This window comes from Pithys albifrons, chromosome 8, assembly GCF_047495875.1.
Source record: "Pithys albifrons albifrons isolate INPA30051 chromosome 8, PitAlb_v1, whole genome shotgun sequence".
NCBI lineage: Eukaryota > Metazoa > Chordata > Aves > Passeriformes > Thamnophilidae > Pithys > Pithys albifrons.
In genome coordinates, this window is record NC_092465.1 from 34,933,544 (window position 1) to 34,955,086 (window position 21,543).

Sequence of the window (21,543 nt, forward strand, 5' to 3'; positions counted from 1 at the left end):
TTAAGGACTGTACATGGAAATGAGTGCAGGACTGTTCCAGTCCATACTGTACATTTACAGGAGTCAGCACTGCCAAGCAGAGTAGGTGGCTCTATTCTGTACCATCTGAAGTGAGCAGTGGCTTTGGAGGAAACATCTGGAAGAGCAAAGGTTGCTTGTGAACTTTCTGGGTTTCTAACATCCATTTTACAGTTAGGTTTTCAGTCTAGCTGTGCTCTTCTGTTGTTCCTGGATATGAGACTTGGTCTGAAGGAATGAGGGGCTATCAGCTACAATTTCTTTTCTCAGATTTTCTGCAAAATCTCAGACAATTCCCCTGTATATTTGCATGACAGCTTACCTTTCTTATTTGAGGGCAGAAATGTCTAACTCACATGGGAATTAAACTCAGTATATTCTTCTGGGATGGAAAGATGTTATGGGTGGCATTTGTTTCACCAAGCCATGACAAAGATAGGTATGCTGGTGAGACTTCAGGATATCCCTGACTCTTTCTGTGGTTGCAGAGAAAGCCCAGTGTAAAAGGCTTTTAGATTAGATGTCAGACAAGTTATAAAGATTAAATGACCCATTAATCCTGTCTTAAATGTAAAAACTCCAGGGATTCTCTCTTGTCTTTCCTTGTTGTGTTTTTCTTCCCAAATGTTAACCTTCAATTTTCTGGGCTCTGTACCCTTCAGTGGAGCAGAAGCGCTCAGTGACTTTCACTGAAGTCCAGCCTGAGGCTCCCTCTGCCTGCCCTGGAGACCCTCCAGCTCCAGTGGCCCAGCAACCAGGCTGCAGCCACAGCAGCCCCCCAGCGACCAGCGGGCAGGAGCCCCTCCACAAACCTGTGCTGACCACCTGCCCTGCCACCATTGTAGCTGATCTCCACAGCCAGGCCACTGGTCAGGTAACATGACTGAGAGGTTTGTTGTGTGCATTGGTCCCCCTTGCTCCATCCGAGTCACATGGCAAGGACTGTTTTAGCAAAAGTATCACATTGCAAAAGAAACTGCTTGTTTAACATTTTTCTCTGTTGGACACCACTGAGGACAGTGCAGGGACAATCCCAGTCATCCCTTCAACACCTAAGTGACATTGAAATCACTTCTATATTCCTAGATATCCTGTGTCCTCTGGGCCTATGTCCTTTGCCATGAACAAATGAAAGACCCCTGTCTTCAGAATCATAGAATGAATTGCAGGATGGTTTGGACTGGAAGGGACTTTAATGATCATCTTATTCCAGCCCCTTGCCATGGGCAGGGACACCTTCCAGCAGACCAGGTTGCTCCAAGCCCCAGCAAACCTGGCCTTGAACACCTCCAGGGATGAGGCATCTACAGCTTCTCTGGGCAACCTGTGCCAATGCCTCAGCACCCTCATAGGGAAGAATTTTTTCCTAGTATCTAATCTAAACATACTTTTTCAGTTTGAAGACCTATGCTAGAATAGATGAAATAAGCAAGTGTGTTATGACAAATCAGGTAATCTTTCTGATAATTTCTGAAAATTTGATTCATTAGCAGAAATCTATCATTGTTATGGGTGTAGTTCTGAGGGGTTTATAATCTGCAAATACCTGGTCCTTTATGGTAAAATGTATTTCTGAATGAGAAAATATTTTATAGACATTCCTTTGCTTTTTTCACCTTCTCCTTCCCACCTTCTCTAAAAACTTGACCACCAGCTCTCCTCAATTGCAGAGAGAGGCACTCTCTGCTGAGAAGGAGAAGGAAGAAGAGGAGGGCTTGGACTCCCAGACAACAGCACAGAGCACCCCACCCACCCAGCTCTCTGACACCGAGGACTACACCGGCCTCGAGACCACCAGCTTGCTGCAGCATGGGGACACTGTCCTTCACATCTGTGAGGACAACGGGATGGAGAACCCCTTGCTGGCCACCCACTTCAGCTTCACACATGTGGAGCTTGGGGAGACGGACATTGATCTGGATGAATCTCATGTTTAACTCCTGGGGAAGTGCGGCAGTGGGAGAAGGAAGAGAAAGTGTACCTTCTCCTTAGAATTCCCTGCTAACTAGTAACTAATTAAAAGAAGAGCACTTTATTATCATTATTATAAGAAAATAGCTATTGGCTGGTTGCTACAGACTGGCAAATTGTGTTTGTGAAATCTGTTTCAGTTCAAGGGAAGACCACAGGTTAAGAGAATTTGTCCTAAATTCTCAGCGTAGGGGTGTGTAGGCAAATGTGTGCTCCATAGAGCCTTGATTTGGGAGCCAAATACTGTGATAAGGAGCCTCGGGTGTAGCATGCTGTTGGACTGTGTGAGACAGAAAGGCCTCTTCTGAGATTTTGCCCAATATTTATTTTTCTAGTGTTTTTGAGAGGAGGGCTATATAGCAGCTGAATCCAAGGTTCTTACACCTTGGTATTGACAGAGAAAATACTGACAGAAAGTACCAAATTAAAGCCTAATTTTCACAAGCTTGGGACCATTGATTCTAACTTGCAGAGCAACAATAAGCACCAGGAAGCAATTAGAAGCTTTCTGTTGTTGTTGGCACTGCAGGCTTCAGTTCAGCTTGCTTTTGTCCACTAGTTTCATTTCACTCTGTAAGATATTGCCCTTGTGCTACAAAAATATTTCCTCTGTAAAACTAAATACAGGGCACACCCTAAGCAGGAATGCACGTGCTGTGCACAGATACAGATCGGCAGGGGCTGAGTGATCTGCAGGTTGTATAAACAGCCTACACTGTCCTGCTTAAATGTACTGAGCAATTCATCTTCACAGCTTAAAAAAAAAACCAAGAAACCACATGGTCCCAAGCAACTGCTATGCCAATGCTGTCAGTTGTCCTTAGATAGAGGGATTTAAAGCAAATATTTATATATGGTATTTTCATGTTCCTATATACAAATACATATATATACATTGTAAACAAAAGATTGCTATTGCAGGGCAGAAAACTTGATAAAAGGATCTATTTTTGGCATGTTGAGATTGTATTGAAAAAGGTTCCATTTTATGTATGTAATGATCATAGATGCAAATGTTAAATATGTGTATGTAACATTTACAGAAGGGGGACATCCCTAGGGGGATCAGCTGAAGTCAGAGCTGAGTTATGGGCTTTGCTTCAGTGTCATGGAATTATACTGAAATGTGAATTTAGCCATTGGCTGCTGACAGGCAAACTGCAAAACAGCTGTGAAACAATGAAATCATCAGCAAGGCCCAAAGTTACCCTCTGCTTTGGGAATCACACACTGCCTTCTTAGCTCATGTTAGAAGAACTGGATTTTATAATCATGGCATTATTGTGCAGAGACAAATGTTTCGGATCATCCTGAGAGAGTATCTAAAATGTGCTAATTACCAGTTTGGCACCTGAGGGCTTGTCATTTGGACACACACACACACACACACACACACGTAAGAAAATAGCCTTAAAATCAAAATCATATCATTCCAGCCATCTCCCAAGAAAGGACTTGTATCTCTCCTCAACAGCTCTGAAATAGCTGTTAAAATTCAGCCACACGAACAGCTGCCTCACTGCTGTAGTGCAGCATGCAGGCTTTACTGTGGCTTGGAAAATTAACCACACACCTAATAGCCAGGTTTCAGCTTGCAGAAGCCTGGGGAGGCCTTAGGCTGCACTGCCTGGTATTTGCCAAATGCTCAAATTTGACAGGAGCTGTGCACACCATTTTGGCAAGTGAACTCATCCACGTTAAACCTCTGAAGAGAGTTAGAGCCATCTTTCTCCGAGGTGCTGAGCATGCTCTGCTACCACTGCACTGGTGAGAGATGGAGACTCAGCCCTCTTTGAAAAAGCAGAGCTGAAAAGGCAACTGTTTTTACAGTGCACCACCTACATCCCGATATATATGGGGATATGTAATGTACAGGTGGTGCACTAATGCAGCTCCAAAAGGCACCTGGTTTTCCAAGAGAGGTGGTTGGGTGCTGCAATGTGTGTCCTGAACAGCAAACTGCTTCCTCTGCTTACCAAAATGTGTTATGCTACTTCTTATCTCCTCAGTGCACTGGAGTCAGTGCCAGCTACTGTAGGAGACTGCTTTGGATTAGCTTCTAGCTCAGAGGCCACTCCTAGAATTGCTGAATTCCAGATGGTAAGTTGTATTAACGGTAAAGCACAAATGAGGAAAAACATAGCTTAGCTTTGAAGTCCCAGGGTCACTTGCAGTTGGGGAGGAGAGCTTCAGATGAGCTGAGTCACAACACAGAAGATTCATGGTGACCTTTTCTGCTGAAAGTAAGCATCTTCCTTAATGAAAAGTAGAGGCCTCACTACAGTACTCTATTCTAGCAATGACAAAATAACTGTGATTTATTTAACTTTATTCAGTGTATGTAATAACTGTTTCAAGTTTCCACTGTCTATGGTGAATCCATAGTAGTAAGCCATAGCAAAGACTAAAATGCCTCTTTTTAATGTGTACCTGCTAGAAATCCACGCAGTTTATAAATTATGTAATCCATAATTTAGTGTTATCCAGGTGGCTGGGCAGCTGGCTTTGGTTTTGTGGGATGACTGCTGAGAGATGGCACAGATAGGCAGGCCCATTATTAGCCTGACTTCTCACGTTTTACTGTCATATCGGGTGCACTTAATGCTGTCCTGATGCGGTGCATACAAAGTACTTTTAGCTGGTCTGCACTTTCCTTCAGTCTCTCTGTACCAGAATTGATGTATTGCTCCTGTGAAGACAGTGTTGCTTTACATAGTGTTAGGGGCCTTAAGCGCATGTCGTATTCAGCAATGTCCAGCTGTGCACGTCTTGTCCGTGTGTCGATCGGTCCCGTTTGCCTCAGCATTTTATGCAAACGCTGTCCCGAGGACTAAATACAAAGGAGTGATGGCAAAGGGCAGAGTTCTGTGTTTGAGCCTCTTGCGCAACACGGGCCTATCTGAAAGGCTTCAATACGCGGGTTTGTTCCAGGATACCGAGAGCGTTTGTTAAAATTTACCCATCTGCTCCCAAGCCTGGCGCAGGTGCTGCCGCGGGAAGGGGCTGTGACGGTGGCCCTGCCCACCCCTGTTCCAGCGTGCACCTGGAACTGTGCGTTCTTAGGAACTTAAAACCACTCAGACCAGCGCTGTTATTATTACTCTCCTCAGTCTGGGCCCGAAGGCAGCCGTCGGGATGCGTCTGAGCTGTTAGTGCCGGCCGGGACGGAGCTGCCCGGACCCACCTGAGGCGGCGCAACTTGTGCCGGGTCGGCGCTGCCGGAGCGGGCGGAGCTGCCGGCCCGAGATGGCGGAGGCACCGCCCCGGCCCTCCTTCCGCCCGCCAGTCCCTCCCTCCGTCCCGGCAGGAGCCGCGGCGGCAGCGATGGCGTCGGGGTGCAAAATCGGGCCGTCCATCCTCAACAGCGACCTGGCGGCGCTGGGCGCCGAGTGCAGCCGCATGCTGGACTGCGGGGCCGACTATCTGCACCTGGATGTAATGGACGGGTAACGCCGGGGGCGGGTGGGACGGAACGGGACGGGGGTGCGGGCGGACTGGCCCGCCCCACCCGGCCGACCCGGGGTAACCTGCGGGCGGGCGCGTCTCTTTCTTCGGCCCCAAGACACTTCGTCCCGAACATCACCTTCGGCCACCCCGTCGTGGAGAGCCTGCGCAAGCAGCTGGGACAAGAGCCCTTCTTCGGTAAGGGCCGGGGACTGCGGGGCGCTGTCCCTCCGGCTGCGGGACCCGCCCCAGCTCCCTGCTCGCTTCCCTCTTCCAGACATGCACATGATGGTGGCCAGGCCGGAGCAGTGGGTTAAGCCCATGGCAGTCGCTGGCGCGAACCAGTACACCTTCCATCTAGAAGCCACGGACAATCCCGGGGCACTGATAAAGGACATTCGGGAGAATGGCATGAAGGTGAGGGGAGCACAGTCTGTGCTCGGCATAAAATGAGCAGCCACCTTGCTGGCAGGCTCTTTGCTGACCGTTCCCTCAGGACCTGAGGAAGTGGCATGAATCTTGGTCAGGAGAGGTTTAAGTTGGAAAAGTTTCTTCATCCAGAGGGTGGTTGGGCACTGGAACAGGCTCTCCAAGCCCCAAGCTCAGGGAGCATTTGGACAGTGCTCTCAGGCATATGGTGGGATTGTTGGGGTGTCCTGTGCTGGGCCAGGAGCTCTGATCCTTGTGGGTCCTTTCCAGCTCAGGGTATTCTGATTCCATGATTTTATTAAAAACTCGTTGCCATTGCAGGTGGTCAGACATTGGAGCATGCAGACACTCTGTGCATGAAGTCAATGTTCAATTTTATTAGTGAAGATAATTGGGAATGTTTAAGTAAAGCAGCTTGTTCCTCTAGAGCTCAGACAGACGCAAATACTTTCCTAGGAGCCGTTACTGAGCTCAGGACAGCTTTACCATCATCCTAAGGTGCACTTGGATTTGTCTTGCCTCCCCATAGGTTGGCTTGGCCATCAAACCTGGCACTACAGTTGAACACTTGGCACCTTGGGCCAATCAGATAGACATGGCTTTGGTTATGACGGTGGAACCTGGATTCGGAGGGCAAAAATTTATGGAAGACATGATGCCAAAGGTAAACACTATGTCTGTCTTTATTGAGCTAAAAGCTAAGTAACAATATGTAGTGTAGTAGGTGTGTAAGAAGCTATATGTAATGGTGGCAACTCAATGTGGATCTCAGTGCCCAACTTTTTATGTTTCCTCAGGTTCAGTGGCTTAGGACACAGTTTCCCTCCTTGGATATAGAAGTGGATGGAGGAGTTGGGCCTGACACAATCCATAAGTGCGCAGAGGTAAGAGGTCGCAGCAGACACATGATCAACTCCCAGAAAATAAAGCTTAGGAGGAATTTTGACTATTAAGTTTTCAGAGGGAACACACTTAGACACCTAATATCAAAATCTACTTGAGGTCTAATTTTTGCCTTTTTTTAATAGTGGCTAATGAAGCTGGAGAAGTTGTTTGTTTCTTGTATGTTCAGGTAATTAGGAGCAATGATGTAGAAACAGGGGGAAAGAGCTGTCTTTTCTAGATTTAATTTAGGGTTATAGTTAGAAGTTTGTCACCCAGGTCCCGTAAGTAGCTCTTGTTTGCCACCAGCCCAGAACTCCCTACCTCATTAAGTGCTTTACAACAGGAAAACTGTGAAACAGTGGCGCTATTCCATGTGACTGAGTGGGTGTCCCCTGTCTTTCAGGCAGGTGCCAATATGATTGTGTCAGGCAGTGCTATTATGAAGAGTGCAGACCCGAGGTCTGTGATCAATCTCCTCAGGAATGTGTGTTCAGAAGCAGCTCAGAAGCGGAGTCTGGATCGATGAGACCTGCCCAAGCTGTGTTCAAGAAGGCTCAGGGCATGCAGGAGAACCCTTGTTTCTCGTGTGCAAGGGAGGGCTGGATGAACACTTAATTACAGAAACTTGTTGCTGCTGCACAGAAGAATCATTCCTTCACTCCGATGAAGCAAGCAGCAGTGGGAAATGTTCTGCCTGTCTTTCAGGGTTGGAAATGCAGTGGTTTGAACCTGTCTCTTGATTCTGTGGAGGCTAATTTTAATGGCACAACCTCTTAAAGCTGACTGGATTGACCTACAGTCAGTTTTTTGCTTGCTAGAAGAGATTTGCATTGCCACAAGAGATCTGTCTTGTGGAAGACTTTAATCAAACTGCCTTCTGCTGTCTGTATTTTGTTGTTTGATCTGTGCATTCCTACCAAACCTCCACTACTGCATTAAACACCCTTTCCTTGGTGCGGTAAGTCTCCTTTAAGCTGACTGTCAGGAATTACTGGGTTTGGGAATAAGTTTGGGGAAAATGCAGAAATGCAGTCTTAAGAGGGCTAAAAAAAATCCCACTCATGCTAGAAATGTCCCTGTGCTCTGTCTTTATTAAACAAGTCAGTGCAGCGTCTTTACCAGGTCACAAAGTGGGGAATATCTTCTCATTTTCATTTCAAATAGTCAATTAAGACAGCAGTGTCTGAAATTCCTGGAAGTGATGGGGTTTCCATGGAAGACCACTGCTTTAAAACACTTCAGATAGTTAAAAATCTTAATTTTGCCCCACAGTTTCCTTGCTTTATGTGCCTGAGTAAACCACATGCAGGACTGATACTGCTGAAGTGATAGTAGGTTGAAATGTCGGGAAATGGTTCTGTGAAACAGCTTGTGAAACCACATAGTTCTCAGTCCTTCAACTGGCTGTGCCCACTTCACAGACTGACCTGTCTGGGCATGCAAAAGGTGAGTTACAACACACTAGAGGAAGACCTGAGCAGGCCATATTTAGATAGACCCACCTCTCATGACTCTAGTTAGGATTGTTGACGCTTCATTATTTTGTGATATTCTGCATGACATTTTTCCCTTTAAGTTGTAATTATAGAAGTGTTGCAAACAGTCTGCTGCCCCAGGGGACCAGGCCAGGAGGATCCATATCAAAGGCCAGAAGTCAGGTCTGTTGGCCTCACAGCAATGCTGGGCAGGTGTCACCTGGCAGATGCTGAGGCAGTGCTGGAACTGCTACATCCCTTCTCCTGAGCCCAGGGTCTGTAAGGTACCCCACAGTGAGGGTCACTGCCCTTCTTAAGGAGGAGGCGTGAGGGTTAGCTCAGTCTAGACAAGTGTCTCAAATGGCTGAACTGTGTGGTTAACTGAGGTTTAGGTGTTTCTACCTGCAACCCCATTTGAGAACTAGCAGAGTTGTCTGGACCTACTGCACTGCAAGATTTTTCAGAAGACGTTTGCTAAAAGTAAGCTTGACTAGGAAAGGCAAGTCCAGGGGCTATTGGGTGCATGAAAGCACCTTGCTGTGCTTCTGGAAAAAAACTGCATTGAGTTTAATATACATACCTGGACAAACAATCACAGCTTTGGTAGGTAAAATGCAGGCCAAGCAGCCACCAGGTGCTAAGAAAATACTAGTTCAGGATGTGGAGTCTGGCTTTTCATGCTGTTGAAAGCAGTAGCACAACAGCCATAGTATCCTGGCCTCCAGCAGTTGAGTGTAAACTGGACTAAAAGAGTAAAGTATTTCTGCTTTTTTCATAAATCTGGGGGGAACACCTAAATTGTGCTTAATTTATGGTACTAGGCTTTGTGGAACCTTGTGATATGCTCTCTTTCACAGGTTGTAGCCACTTTGTTGTCACTGTTTCAAAGCTGGTAGTTTGCACTTGCATTGACTGTCAGGTTAGGAGTTTTGTGGGAGAGAGACATTATGCACAGAGACTGAAATTATTTAATTGTTTCTCTCTGTCTAAGTCCCACCCAAATGGGTTTATTCAGCTGGCTCCTGCTGCAGCAGCTTTTACACATCTAAGGTTAAAGCTGTTAGTGACCATGTTCATGGAGTAACATTAATGAATTATCCTTGTTCTTTAATGCTTAAATCTGTTTAAGTGTCTTGCCTCTGTAATTTACAGAAGTAATCTGTTTGGGTCTTTTCTGGCGTGCCCTCCTGTTCTCAGTAACAAGCCCACAGCACCAGTGACTGGAATTGAGCAGTGACATGAAAACCCAGGGACCTGCTTGCATGGCCTTCCTGGAGCAAAATAAATCCCCAGACCCATTAGATGTTGCAGTGCTTTGGTAAGGCTTCAGCAACAAGGGAGAGCACAGCCTGGTGGTATTGAGGTATGTGATCTAGAGCAGTCCAGGGGGATCTGACAGCACAGGTCTGTCTGCACTGGAAAACAGAATGAAAGCAAATGTGACAGAGCTGAGTCAGGCTGGGCTTGGACACAGGCTGCACAGGGTGGTACAGCCCACAGCCCTCAGCAACATAAAACACTGCGGGAGACACACACTGGGCTTAATTTTAATAGGGTCTAGAACTCTTTAGTTGTACTTACATTCCATTAAGATCCTGAGTGCAAAGATGAAGCATTTAAACCCTCATAGGAACAGGGAGCAGGACATAAGTCCTTAAAAAAAGTCTCAATTGTACATGGAAAATGCCTTTGTGCATCCCCCCTTTTGTGCTTGGGGGGACCTTCCCGCGTTATGTTTAAGCTGGTATTTCAGAGTCAGCCTTTTTAATACCTTCAGCCACAGCACTAGGAGCAGCACTGACAGCTGTTTGATAGCTTAACAGCCAAAGACAAACAGGTTCAGTTACGTTTCTGCTTCTTTTTTTCTGTTTAAAACTTTGAAAAGGAGAAGAAAACAATCAGGGGAATGTTCTTGCACACTTTCTGGCTTCAAGTATGAGCCTGGCCCTGAGCTCTCAGCCCACTCGCACCACTTTGTCCCAACACCAGCATTCATGTAAAACTGAAGTTTCTAGAGGTAGGAGGCCAGTTCTGCTTGGAAAAGAGCTGCAGGCAGTAAACCAGGGTACCAGTGCTGATTCCAGCTGCATACAGCATAGGGAAAGAAAATGAAAGGGGGCTGGTCCTGGGACCAGGTTGAGTAATGTAAGTTTTCTAAGCCACTCCTTGTAAATGAGCTACTAGAAATGGAGCTACTGAAAACTCAGGTGCGTCTCTGAATTTGCTTCTGGCTGGAGGAAAGACACAGTGGAGACACAGAGGGCAAGGCACAGGTCTGCTGCAAGGTGGCAGACAAGTAGAGGTGCCACAGGTGAGGATCACAGCCTAGGGCTTCCCAAAAAGCATCTTGTTTGCCATGCGCACACAGCATTGCCCGCTTGCCCCTGCCAGATGGAGGGATGCTGGAGGTGGGCAAGTGATGGGGGAAAGCAAATGTAGCCTGTTCCTGGCCTGTGTGTCAGCATGTGCATGTGTCGCAGACGTGGGGACAGAGCCCTGTGCACCACCGTGCGGAGGAGCCACACGGTGGCACTGTGGGCAGGAGGAATGTCTCTGGCACTGTGCTCCGGCTGTGCAGTCACTCGGGCAGCCTGTGCAGTCACTCAGGCAGCTGCAGTTTGCTGTCATACGCCTAGCCAGCTGACAGACAGCTGTTGGAGAAAAGACTTCTGCTGGTGGTGGGCTGGGGTAATGACCAAAAAGACATTTTTGTAGTTTCTCCAGGGATTCTTCTTCTGGCCACCCAGAAGACTACCTTTGGCTACCCTTTTTACTGTTGCCTCGTGAGGCACTATCTAGTTCCCATGAGGGCTGCAAGAATATGCAAGAGGGAACAAAGCAAACATGCTTCCCATTGCTGGGCTCACTATCTGCCTGTGCAGCCCCTGCACTGGACAAGGTACCCAGCAGCTGCTTTAGCCCTCACTGGGAATGACCCAGCAGCCACATGATGGTTTGGCAGTCAGGACCTGAACCACAGGGCAAGAACACTGCAGTTCCCCAAGCTGATCAAACTGGGGAATCCAGCTCCTATCCTATGAGGGGTTTTTTGCCTCCTTTTTAAGACCCTTCTCTTCCCACCCTCCAATCAAGAAAAACACCCTCCTGTCACTCCTTGCCATAATATACTCAAATTGCATTTCCATTTCCTGGCAGCACCTTCAGGACATGGAAGGCAGCTGGCTTACCTGGTCTGCACCATTTCTTGGAGTGCAGAACCCCTCCCACTGCCTCAGGGATCAGACAGTCAGGGAGCCCTGACCTTACAACACAGCTGGGTGAGAGCTCCTCAGATCAGGCTTCATAATGAATGGTACAGGTATATGGGAAAGACCTGTACCTTTCAGAAACCTTTTCCCAGCAGCAGATGACATGCAGGGCAAGGAAGTGGGCAACATCCACCTTTGTACTGAGGTGGTGAGGGGGCCCCTTGGCCTCACAGCACCAGCACAGCTACAATACCACAACAAAGCTACAGTGGCTTTGCCAAGCCATTTGTGGGCCAAGCAGGGCTCTGTGCCAAGAGGAAGTACTGCTGCTACTTCTTCACGTCTAAAAAGTAATCAAATTCAGACTATATACAAAATATATAGAAATAACTTTTAATTAAAAAAACAACCTTGCATCAAAGATCATTATATCAGACATTGAGGCAAGATTCAAGTTTAAGACAAACCAGTGTTAAAAAAAATGTTTAAAAAAATAATCAGAATGTGCAATAAACTACAATGTAGCAATATGTTGTAGTGTTGAAACTTAACTGTTTGCAGAATCCCAGTGTATATTTCCTGTCATTTTGACAAAAAAAATAACTTGACACTAAAACTGGGTCATCTGTCTAGTGCCATTCCAGTGGAAGAAAACTGCAAAAAAACACACTCCTATTGAATTGCCTTTAACTGTCCTACACAGAAAAACTTCCTGTTGATGGATTATACCTACATTCAATGTTTAATTTTTGTTAATACTTCTTGGGATTGCAGATACATTCTGAACTATGCTATTTAGATGCAAGTTTAAACAGCTTGCCGTTGTTTCCTCACTGTGAGTGCATGCTGGGAGATGAAAAATCTTTCCAGAATCACAAGAGAAAGATGTGGGGCTTTTTTTTTATTGGTCTTCTAGACAGCAGTCATCTTTTCCTTTCCAGCTAGTCGGCATACTTGTGAGACTCTTACAAGGCACTGTACAGAAACTGGAGCACGACTTTAAACATATTAAAGCAAAGTATTATGAGCCTCATTAACTATGGAAGGACTAAGGAGGTAAGATGACCCAAACTACAGTATGCCAAGAGCTGCATCACTGATTTGACTTGACACCTCTTTGCTCCTGTCTCTCTCTCCCCCCATGCCCAAAGCAGTGACCCTACTTTCTGGGAAGCAGATACATCAACTGCAGAAACATGGTGAGCTATTTCTACCCTATTGCTTCAGGACATCAATATGAGACATGCCCCAGCACTACTGAGAGCTGAGTACAGATTTTAAGCCAGATGCAAGACTTCAGGTCACCTGCTTTGAACTACTGGTTCTCACCTACCATTACCTTACACATGCAGTTAGAAAGGCAGGTTTTTGCCACATCGTCATGCCACAGAGAAAAATAATCTCAGGCTGTCGCTTGTTCTGTCTATTTTCAAGTGGTTTTTCTGTGTTCAACTGAAGTTGTTGAAGGTAGGCAGCATCTCCTGCTGCACCAGAGTCTACTAGAACCAGAAATGCAATTGAAAACAAAACAGAAAAGGATGATTACTGACAACTGTGGCAATATGAACAGAAAGTGAATGGTACCGGCAATTTATGTGTGCCCACTTCTGACACTGGGAACATTAGACTTCCAGCTTGAAATAATTACTTTCTCTTGGGGTTCAGGAAGAAGAAAGTGTTGTCTTTGGGATTTATCCTGCCTGTTACAAAGCAAGAAAGAAAATATATTATATGCAGCTAACACAAAGTTTTTGAATTGTGCTGTCATATGCTGTGGGAATGAGAGAGATTTTACCTTACACTTTTCTCCACCTTAATTGGCATTCCTAATGAACCATTATTCCCTGTCACCTTTGTTTACTTGTACTGCTGCTTCCCAAGCAAACGTTTTTGCAGTCTTCCAACTCTTGGGTAGATTGTTTTCTTGTTGGATGGCCATTGTCTGGCAAAGCAGTGGGTGTGCCCAGATTGCAGGGAGAGTTGCTGGGGAAAGCTGCACTTGAAATTTCAGCCTCATTTGTTACTTGATCTTGGCATAGTAAAGCTTCTACCTCTTCATCTCTTAGTGGAAAAACTCGAAGTTCCCACAGCCCAGACTGAAAGGAAGCAGAGGCATAGGAGTGAGTTTGGAAAAAGAGGAAAAGAGGGTAAAAAGGGATTTTAGTTGAGTCTGAACTGATTAGCTCTGTGCAGAATGATCTGCTATCAAGTTACAAATGAGTGTCTGTCTCTACAATGTTTGCAGGGCTCTTCGGATAAAGAATACAACACTCCTAGGCACCAGCTGGCAATCTAAGCAGGCTACATAAAGTTTTTACTAGTGACAGAGCTACTACCACTGAGCAGGCATAGTACAGGAAGGGGAAAGCTAGCTCTTTTCCACAGTGCCAGACCCATCAGGATACCTGACCCTGCAACCATCAGGCCTGTCTGGAACCCTTGCCAACATCCCTAAAAAAAGACCAAGCCTAAACCCAGTCCTGCCATACTTGCCTCAAAAATATCTGTTGTGTGTACTGAGCAATGAAATTATTACCTGTTGACAGATCTTGGAGTTAATTTAAAAAGCACAGCAATCTAGTTCTAAACAGGAACACTTTGTTCAGTGCACATAAACTGGGGTGACAGCCTGAGATTCCGATGAGTGAGACAGGGGAGTATGTTCATGTTCTTTGTTTTAGGGTAGAGACAGTTGTCATTGAAGACCTGTCCAGACCTGGAAGTTATTGAGAACACCCACCTTTGCTTCCTGGCCCTCCCTGCAGAGTGGTGCCATCCCTGAACAAAAAGAACTGTGAGCTTCCACAGCTGGGTCGGGAGCAGAGTCAGCAGCGGAGTAGTCTTGGCTGTGTCGGCCATCAACATTTTTGCTGTAAGATCTAGTGGAGGAAAGAAACAAGTCTTAAGAACTACTCCCTGTCCTTTCACATTGCCAGGAACAGTTCAGATTTTCTTTTCAAATTGTTCAATTTTTTCATATATGCTACCTACATTCTGCTTGTTTAAATCAAAAGAGCAGATGAAAACATGTGGTTCGTGACAACCCTCCTGTCTGGAGCCAAAGCGGAGTGCTATGTGGAAGAGCTAAGTGGACAAAACAGGGCTGGGACAGGCACACCCTGTCTGCAGACAGCTGGTGACTGGTCCCACTCCTGTGCCTTGTTGCACACACTCACCAAAACTGATTTTGAACAAGAGCACTCAGTGAGCTACAGGCTGTTTGTGCTCAGGAGAACGTGGCATCATGCACAGGAGCCTGCAGAGTCCAAACTGCACAGTCAGCAGACTATGCCAATGCAACTTGAGAGGCAGCAGCAGGTCCATGGGCGCCCCCTTCCCACCTCTGCTCTGGACTTAACTCCAAAGCAATCAAGAATTTAACAGCATTAAAAATTTTGACCTCGCCTTGAATACAAATTTGTACTAGATATAAAATACTGGCATACATCTGAAATACCACGTGAAAGCCTGACCTGGCTCATGTCAATGATAAGTTTTACTTCTAAATTCAAGAAGCACTAAGACTTCACCAAGAAGTTCATAGTTTCAAAACTAAAGTTCATACAGAACTTCTTATTTTTCAAAACACTTTCTAAAGTTGGGGGTTTTTAATGTTCAAAATTGATTAAAATAGAATTCCTTAATATGGTTTAGCTCAACTTTATCCTGCATTTAAAAAGCTATCTTTGCATATGTATTCCTAGAGTCATGGTTCACTTTCAGCCAAGAGTAGACACAAGAATATGACAAAAAGTACAAAAAGTTATGCCAGCATTTATAGGATGCTTCAGGTTCTGAAGTGATTTATGGCAATCCTTTTCACAGTGCCAAACTGCAGATACAGCTTTATGACGTTGACTCTGATATGCACTACTTTTGAAAGACTTCTAGTGGTTATATTTAATTCTGTTGAGTTCTGCACCAGATGGCAAACCTGAGAGAATGAACCATTCACACAATGACTTTTTAAAGCGTAAGGTGCCTGCCACAGCCCAGGACCCCTCAGTAACATGTCACTGTACACTGTGGACTTTCATCTTAGTCAGGTGAGTGAAGGAGGGCTCATATTACACTGGGTGGCTAAAGTCATAATCACTGGGAGTGGTACTAACTAGCAGAGCTCTGTCTTCAGAGAGGGAGTAAAATACTTGTTCACTAATACCAGGTCATTAACATGCCAAATTTCTCTTAAGTGCATGTCTTAGCGCTGCCTTCCCTTTCCAGCCACAAAGCCAAACGTACCTGGTACTGTCCCTGATGAGTTAATTAATGAAGAGTGCCCTCATTCTCAAACCTCACTGTGATGGCACTTGTGACACTGCTGCACCAACAACCCACACTGGGTTCAATAGGAAGGCCCTTATCAAAGCCAGTACACCTGCCTGCTGTTCCTCCTGGGCCAGCGGCTCTGCTCCCACAGCGACCACCTCGCACGCTCTCTTTCTTCATACTTTGTGTGACGCAAGGAAAAGGCTTCATCGGACAGATCTTCGGTCTGTAACGAGACACAGGGAGAGCTGCTGCAGTCATTATAAACATCACTAGAAACAGAGTCAGCCAGCATGATACATAATTCTGCAAGGGTTTGTTCACTAAACAAGAGGTGTATGCTTGCACTATAAAGGCACACCCAAAAATATGTGTTCTTATGAGAGCTCTGGTATATGGGATGCTGTCACTTTTGCTTTATTTCTTTACATGTCTGAGGTTGATCTGAATGGATATAGAAGTTATACCCCAACATGGAACTAACACATTTTTCTCTATGGTAAGAGGCAGAAAATTAAAAGGACATGTATTCATTTGCAAATCAAGGCAGTGTTAAAAGCACAAAATAAAGACAAGCAAAAATTTGAAGAGTTTCCAGAGACTGCTTTAGGAGGAGGCTGGGAGGAAGCAGAATTTACCGGGTGCTCTTTAAGCACTGAGAAATAGCTCTAAGATCACCAAGGAATCAGCAAACCTGAGGTGCCACATTCCTGCTGCGAAACCAAGCAGAAAATGGCTACTGCTTTGAAGAGACGGTTTCTTAGCCAATGGTTTGCATGACCACGGGACAGCTTAAACCAGCCCTAATGCAAGTACTTTACCTTCTCACAGGGAAATGACAGACAGCTTTTTAGGTAAAATACGTAGCAGACCTTCACTGTGAAAGAACTATGTTTGTCTCTCTGCTGGCAGCACACCAGAAATCTGTTCCTTAGCCAGGGCTGGGCGAGGAGCACTTTGCTGCCTTCCTCACTCGCCTGATTGACAGGGTGAGCTCTTGGTTGGACCCTTCCAGCACAGCTCACAGTTATTTCAAAGTGCTCCAAAACAGTCAAAGTTCAGCTAAAAAGCTGAGATTGGCAAGAGCCTACGAGTGCTACAGCCATGGATGTTATGCCAGCCACTCCCAACTCAAAGGCAGAGAAATTCTAGGAAAGAAAATTCCTGTTCATTGGAGCTGTGAAGCTGCATGGCCAGATCAGTCTTGGACAAGAATTATACTAAATAATCGGTGGGCCATGGAAAATAAACTGAATGTGTTTTTATAAAGCAAAATCCTCAGTGGTCCTATACAATCAACACCATTTATCTTCTGATTGAGCCTGACAAAACACAGAACCAAATGCATAATCCTCACTGCAGTGCCAGGTAGTGCCATACAGTACAGGTGACACTGGCAGCTGGAATGTTCCCCCTGGACAGTCCAGTGGGTGTGTGCAAGAGGCATCCCTCTATCCAGTCTCAGCACTGAGGTAGTTTACTGCCATTAGGGGTACATAGCAAAGTATCACAATCAATGAAAACCATCCCAAAGGCTGCAGTGGAATTGGAGTTGGCCTCAGGACCTGCTTGTAAAACTGTGGCTGCCCAGTTCCTCCTCAGCCCAGCACTCAAGAGGAAGCTTCAGACAAACAGGCCTGCTTTCTTTGCCCATCTCATGAGTCCTCATTGCTTTTATTTATTTATGTTAAACACAAACCACTTTGTTAGCTGCTGGCTTCCTTTCATGCAAGTCAACTTAATGAGCTTCCTCCTCTCTCTGGAATTCCCCAGCTCTGTCACTTGGATGGCATCAGAACTGGGCTGCATCTCAGTTCACATTATATCTTTCCAAAAGTCAATGATGTATAGCATCAAAGTGAGAATTTTATGAACTACAAAAGTGTTACTCTCTCGGGGAAAATTCAGATTTTTCTGTGTGCTCAGATTTCCTTTGAAGTGAAAACAAAAGATAATTTTAAAAGAAAAACTTAAGACCTTAAAAATACTTTTCTTAGCAGATTGCCAGAATTTTTCATACTGGGAAGGAACTTCATTTTTAACAAGCTGATTTCAAAAATCCAAGTCCACATTCCTTTTTAAGTGAAGAGTTTTGAAAAATGCAGAAATAAGCCTTACTGTTCCTTTTCATAGCTAGTGATAGCATATTTAACTACTTGTTTATTTAAAAACCCTATTCCATTGAAGACTAAATTTTCTTTTTTAAAAATTACTCTTTATTCTATGAATAAAAATCTCATGACATTGGAGTAAAAGGTCTCTGCTTGGTTCAGTACAGCCTCTGCCCCTCCCCAGCTTTGTAATATTTTATGTATTTCCTCTGCCAACTTTAGGTTAATATAAAGTTGCTGTAGCAGGAGAATTTTCCCCTCTAAGATTAGTTTGATAAAGGACAAAATGGCAGTGATGTTGAGAGAAAAGGTTATAGTGAAGGCCTGTTTGTGAGGCATATCTAATGATTACACTCTGTAGGGTGATAGCCCTGATAAACTCTTGATGAGTTGAGGGAAAATGCCTCAGCCCCCTGGAGAGGGGCACCCGGAACCATTGTCAGAGGGCAAAGACATCCCAGTGGCTTTCCAAAAGTGCTAAGGCCAGACTGGTAAGATTAACAAAGGGTGGAGTGTTGTGAAGATACCATGGCCCTCCTTTGGGATATCTTCTAGATATACAGGGAGCCCTTTAGGCCTATGCTATCACCCCAAAACCAATTATTGACTAAAGCCACCCAAACCTTCTAAGAGAAAAAAAAAAGGTAGAAAAGCAATTGGGCATGAGCAAAAACGGGGGACAAATGCCATCCTCTCCACAGAGGTCAGCTGAAAGCAGCTGCCCTGTCTCCTCCCACCTCTTCAGACAATGTAGGGGTGAGAAAACCATGTACTCTCTATACTTTATATTCTGTATCTTATACTGTACGCTCTTACAACGCCTGCTACTTTATACATTCTATCTTATACTATGCCTGTAACGTTATACCTTATAAAGCACCTTATACCCTTATAATATGCCTTCACTTCTACCTCACAGCTACTTTGATACTAATTTCACTTGACTATATCTTTACTCCATAAGCATTTTATTTATTATTAACTGTGTTTTGCTACTTTAATATTGATAACAATAACTTGTCTTACACTTCGCAACTAACTAGGCATACTAGGCATATATCTTACTTTATATTAGTTGTCTTCTTTTATGGTATGTAGTTCTTTTTTAACATGTGTGTTAATAGGAAACAGCTGTATTCTTTCCTTTTGCTTTGTGGTGTGCAAGTCATTTTGTTGCTCTGTGTTACCAGAGGTCGAGGGAGGGGAAGGGGGGGTGGCTCTAGATTTGTGTTTCAGGTTGTTGTGTTTCTGGTTAGTAGTTTTCTGTTGTTAGTTAAGTCTGTTGGGGGCGGGGGGGGTACACTGCTATATTGAAACTTTGGTGTGCTTGTCTCTGTAGAATGTGTTTTGTGCTGGTTTCTTTTAGGGTTTTTGGTCATCGGTTAAATATAATCATGCAGCTAAACGTTATCACCAGCAACACAAACCCCACAATAACTGTCACATACTTTTATTAATAAAAGTTATTTTGGGAGCTGCTGTGGTGAAAGTTCTTTTCTTGCTGTTGAGTGTGGTCCTCACAGCAGAGTGTCCAAGACTTTTCCAACCTGTGTGCTGTCCATTGTTTGACAGGCAGTGTTGGGTTCATAAGACTTCAGTGTTCTAGGACTCTTATAGCTAATACCTTCATGGAGAAAGTTCTCCCTGGCAATTAAGTGTGGTCTCATAGCAGAGGTTGAAGACTCTTCCAACCTGTGTGGTGTTGTTATGGTTTGAGCTGGCAAAACACCAACTGCCTAGTACAAAGTCAAAGGGTCCCCTCCCAGGGAAAAGGAGTGAGGGGGGAAAAAAAAAAGAAATGAAGCTTTGAAATGGTGAGGTTCTTATATTTACGCACAAGAGAAGAAAATTTAAAACAGAATATGACATAACACATATTGAAAAGAAATAACAACACCTCCACCAAGTCACCCAGTTAATAATGCAGATTCCAACCACCCAAACCCCAGAAAACTTCCCAAAAACTCTTCCCAAGAAACCTCCCAGCAAGAGAGAAAGAAATTAACAGGAAAATGTTCACCTCCCTAGATAAACAACAGCATGGACAGCCTAATCTCAGGAGTCAGGTCAGCAAGATCCTCTCACGTCAGGAGCAGGGACCGAAAAAGACAGAAACTCCTCCTCCCTCTCTTATTATACCCCTTGACACTTCTTGATGATGTCAGATGATATGAAATACCTCTTTGGTTGCTTAAGTCAGATGATGTCTGTCCCTTCTGATCTATCTCACATCCTTTGAGGCCTGCTAAAAACTGAGGCCTAAAGGGGACCCATACTGAAACTAAAGCCAAAACTACCACAGCTGTCCACTGTTTGACAGGCAGTGTTGGGTTCATAAGACTTCGATTTTCTGGAGGTGCTTATAGCTAATAAGTTGTCCCTGGTTAAAGTGTGGTCCTCACAGGAAGGTCAAAAACCTTTTCAGCCTGTGTTTTGTCCATTGTTAAACAGGCAGTGCTGAGTTCATAAAGCTTTGATTGTTCCAAGGATGCTTATAGCTAATAACTTTATATTAGTACAGGTGGGACAAGAAATCTTTGCATTCCTGTCCCTCCTTTTCACGTGACACACTCAAGAAAAAAGACTTAAAGCAAACTAAGCTTTAGATCCACCCCCCATCACACTACAAGACATGGTGTATTAATGTTGAATAGCACAAGGAATGTTCCTAAAATAGACTCTTCTCAAAACAACAAAATCCATTTCACTCTTTGGCTTCATGGGAAACAGAGGCCACGAAAACACTTATGCAAAACTAATTGCACACAGAATTATTCTGAAGTATTTGTCATAACTAAAACAACTACAAAATAAACCTGAATGTTACAACTGCGCTTTTCCAGAAACTTTAACCTGGATAAAACAAATTAAAACCAAAATAAAACAGGAAGACTTGTGCCACACCCTCCCATGCCTTAAAGCAAACCAGGAAACTCAAATGTTCTATTTCCAGAAACTTAAGTATTTTTAGAGCACATAATAGAGAAGGCATAGAGAGTATACCATTTAACTTTTGCCTTGCCAATTTTGTCCTTGTAAGGCAAAATTTCCAGAAACAAAAATGCATCCAAAAAAGGTAAGCTTTTTGTACTCAAATAAAAGCATGTTGAATAAGCTTATTTGCCAGAAAGTGCTCAGTTTCCATTGTTGGAAGTGTGGCTCCTGTGGAACATGACAAATATGGGACCCCACATTTTTTTGTAACTTACAGAAACTCTGTGCAAGTCTATTGCTTGCATAGGGGTTGTTGCACTGAAAGCCTTTAAACAAAGAAGAGAGAGAAGGAGAAGAAAAAAAATTATCCAGTGACACAAATCCTTGACTCCTGCTTGACAGCAGGACAACTCTGGAAGTTTTCAATTGAGCTGTGCAGAAGATAGCCAGAAAAGAAATTATTATACAGTACCACCACAGGCTACTATGCAGTAAAATAAAGAAAAAGAGTATTTTATATAAAAGCATAAAGAACATTTTCCCTTCCCTTTTCCTGCATGAACTACTGCAGCTTGCTCTAACTTCAGCTCAAGTAGCAATTTCAAGTGTGTCAGAGTGTGAGTGCAGAAAATGCAACAAGAGTTGTTTCCTCACATCTTTTCACAAGCTTAAGCAGTAACAAATGTAACTTGGCTCAAAGCTAAAGCAAGAATTATGATCAATCACCCTTTCTCAGTACTCTGAAAAACATCCAAACCAATTAACATGATCCCAAAAGAAAGGGGGAAATTGGCAAAG

The 21,543-nt window shown here is 44.4% G+C and overlaps 3 protein-coding genes across 24 annotated transcripts in view; 2 read left to right on the top strand and 1 right to left on the bottom strand.

Moving 5' to 3' along the window:
* The window catches only part of UNC80 (unc-80 homolog, NALCN channel complex subunit), a 126,146-nt gene extending 121,213 nt beyond the window's left edge, over positions 1–4,933 (top strand). For 13 of the 14 annotated variants that reach the window (XM_071561716.1, XM_071561721.1, XM_071561717.1 and 10 more), the window contains 2 exons: positions 681–892; positions 1,689–4,933. In XM_071561716.1, the coding sequence (XP_071417817.1) occupies positions 681–892; positions 1,689–1,955 (479 nt within the window). In that variant the 3' untranslated portion in view covers positions 1,956–4,933. Of the gene's footprint in view, positions 1–680; positions 893–1,672 lie in introns of all 14 variants that reach the window. The other variant, XM_071561728.1, reaches the window with a different exon arrangement.
* A 336-nt stretch (positions 4,934–5,269) lies between these two features.
* Positions 5,270–7,701, top strand: RPE (ribulose-5-phosphate-3-epimerase). 2 transcript variants are annotated; one of them, XM_071561740.1, is made up of 6 exons: positions 5,270–5,435; positions 5,552–5,631; positions 5,711–5,850; positions 6,392–6,526; positions 6,660–6,746; positions 7,228–7,701. In XM_071561740.1, the coding sequence occupies exons 1-6, from the start codon at positions 5,314–5,316 to the stop codon at positions 7,360–7,362; spliced, it is 699 nt and encodes a 232-aa protein (XP_071417841.1). In that variant the 5' UTR covers positions 5,270–5,313; the 3' UTR covers positions 7,363–7,701. The 2 variants fall into 2 exon arrangements, with proteins under 2 accessions (XP_071417841.1, XP_071417842.1); XM_071561741.1 differs by having other exon boundaries at positions 7,151–7,366.
* Positions 7,702–11,810: 4,109 nt separating this feature from the next.
* Positions 11,811–21,543, bottom strand: part of KANSL1L (KAT8 regulatory NSL complex subunit 1 like) — a 65,524-nt gene continuing 55,791 nt past the window's right edge. For 6 of the 8 annotated variants that reach the window (XM_071561733.1, XM_071561736.1, XM_071561734.1 and 3 more), the window contains 3 exons: positions 15,814–15,926; positions 14,172–14,310; positions 11,811–13,527 (listed from right to left, as the gene is read on the bottom strand). In XM_071561733.1, the coding sequence (XP_071417834.1) occupies positions 13,279–13,527; positions 14,172–14,310; positions 15,814–15,926 (501 nt within the window). In that variant the 3' untranslated portion in view covers positions 11,811–13,278. Of the gene's footprint in view, positions 13,528–14,171; positions 14,311–15,813; positions 15,949–21,543 lie in introns of those variants that run through there. The other 2 variants (XR_011698369.1, XM_071561739.1) reach the window with 2 other exon arrangements.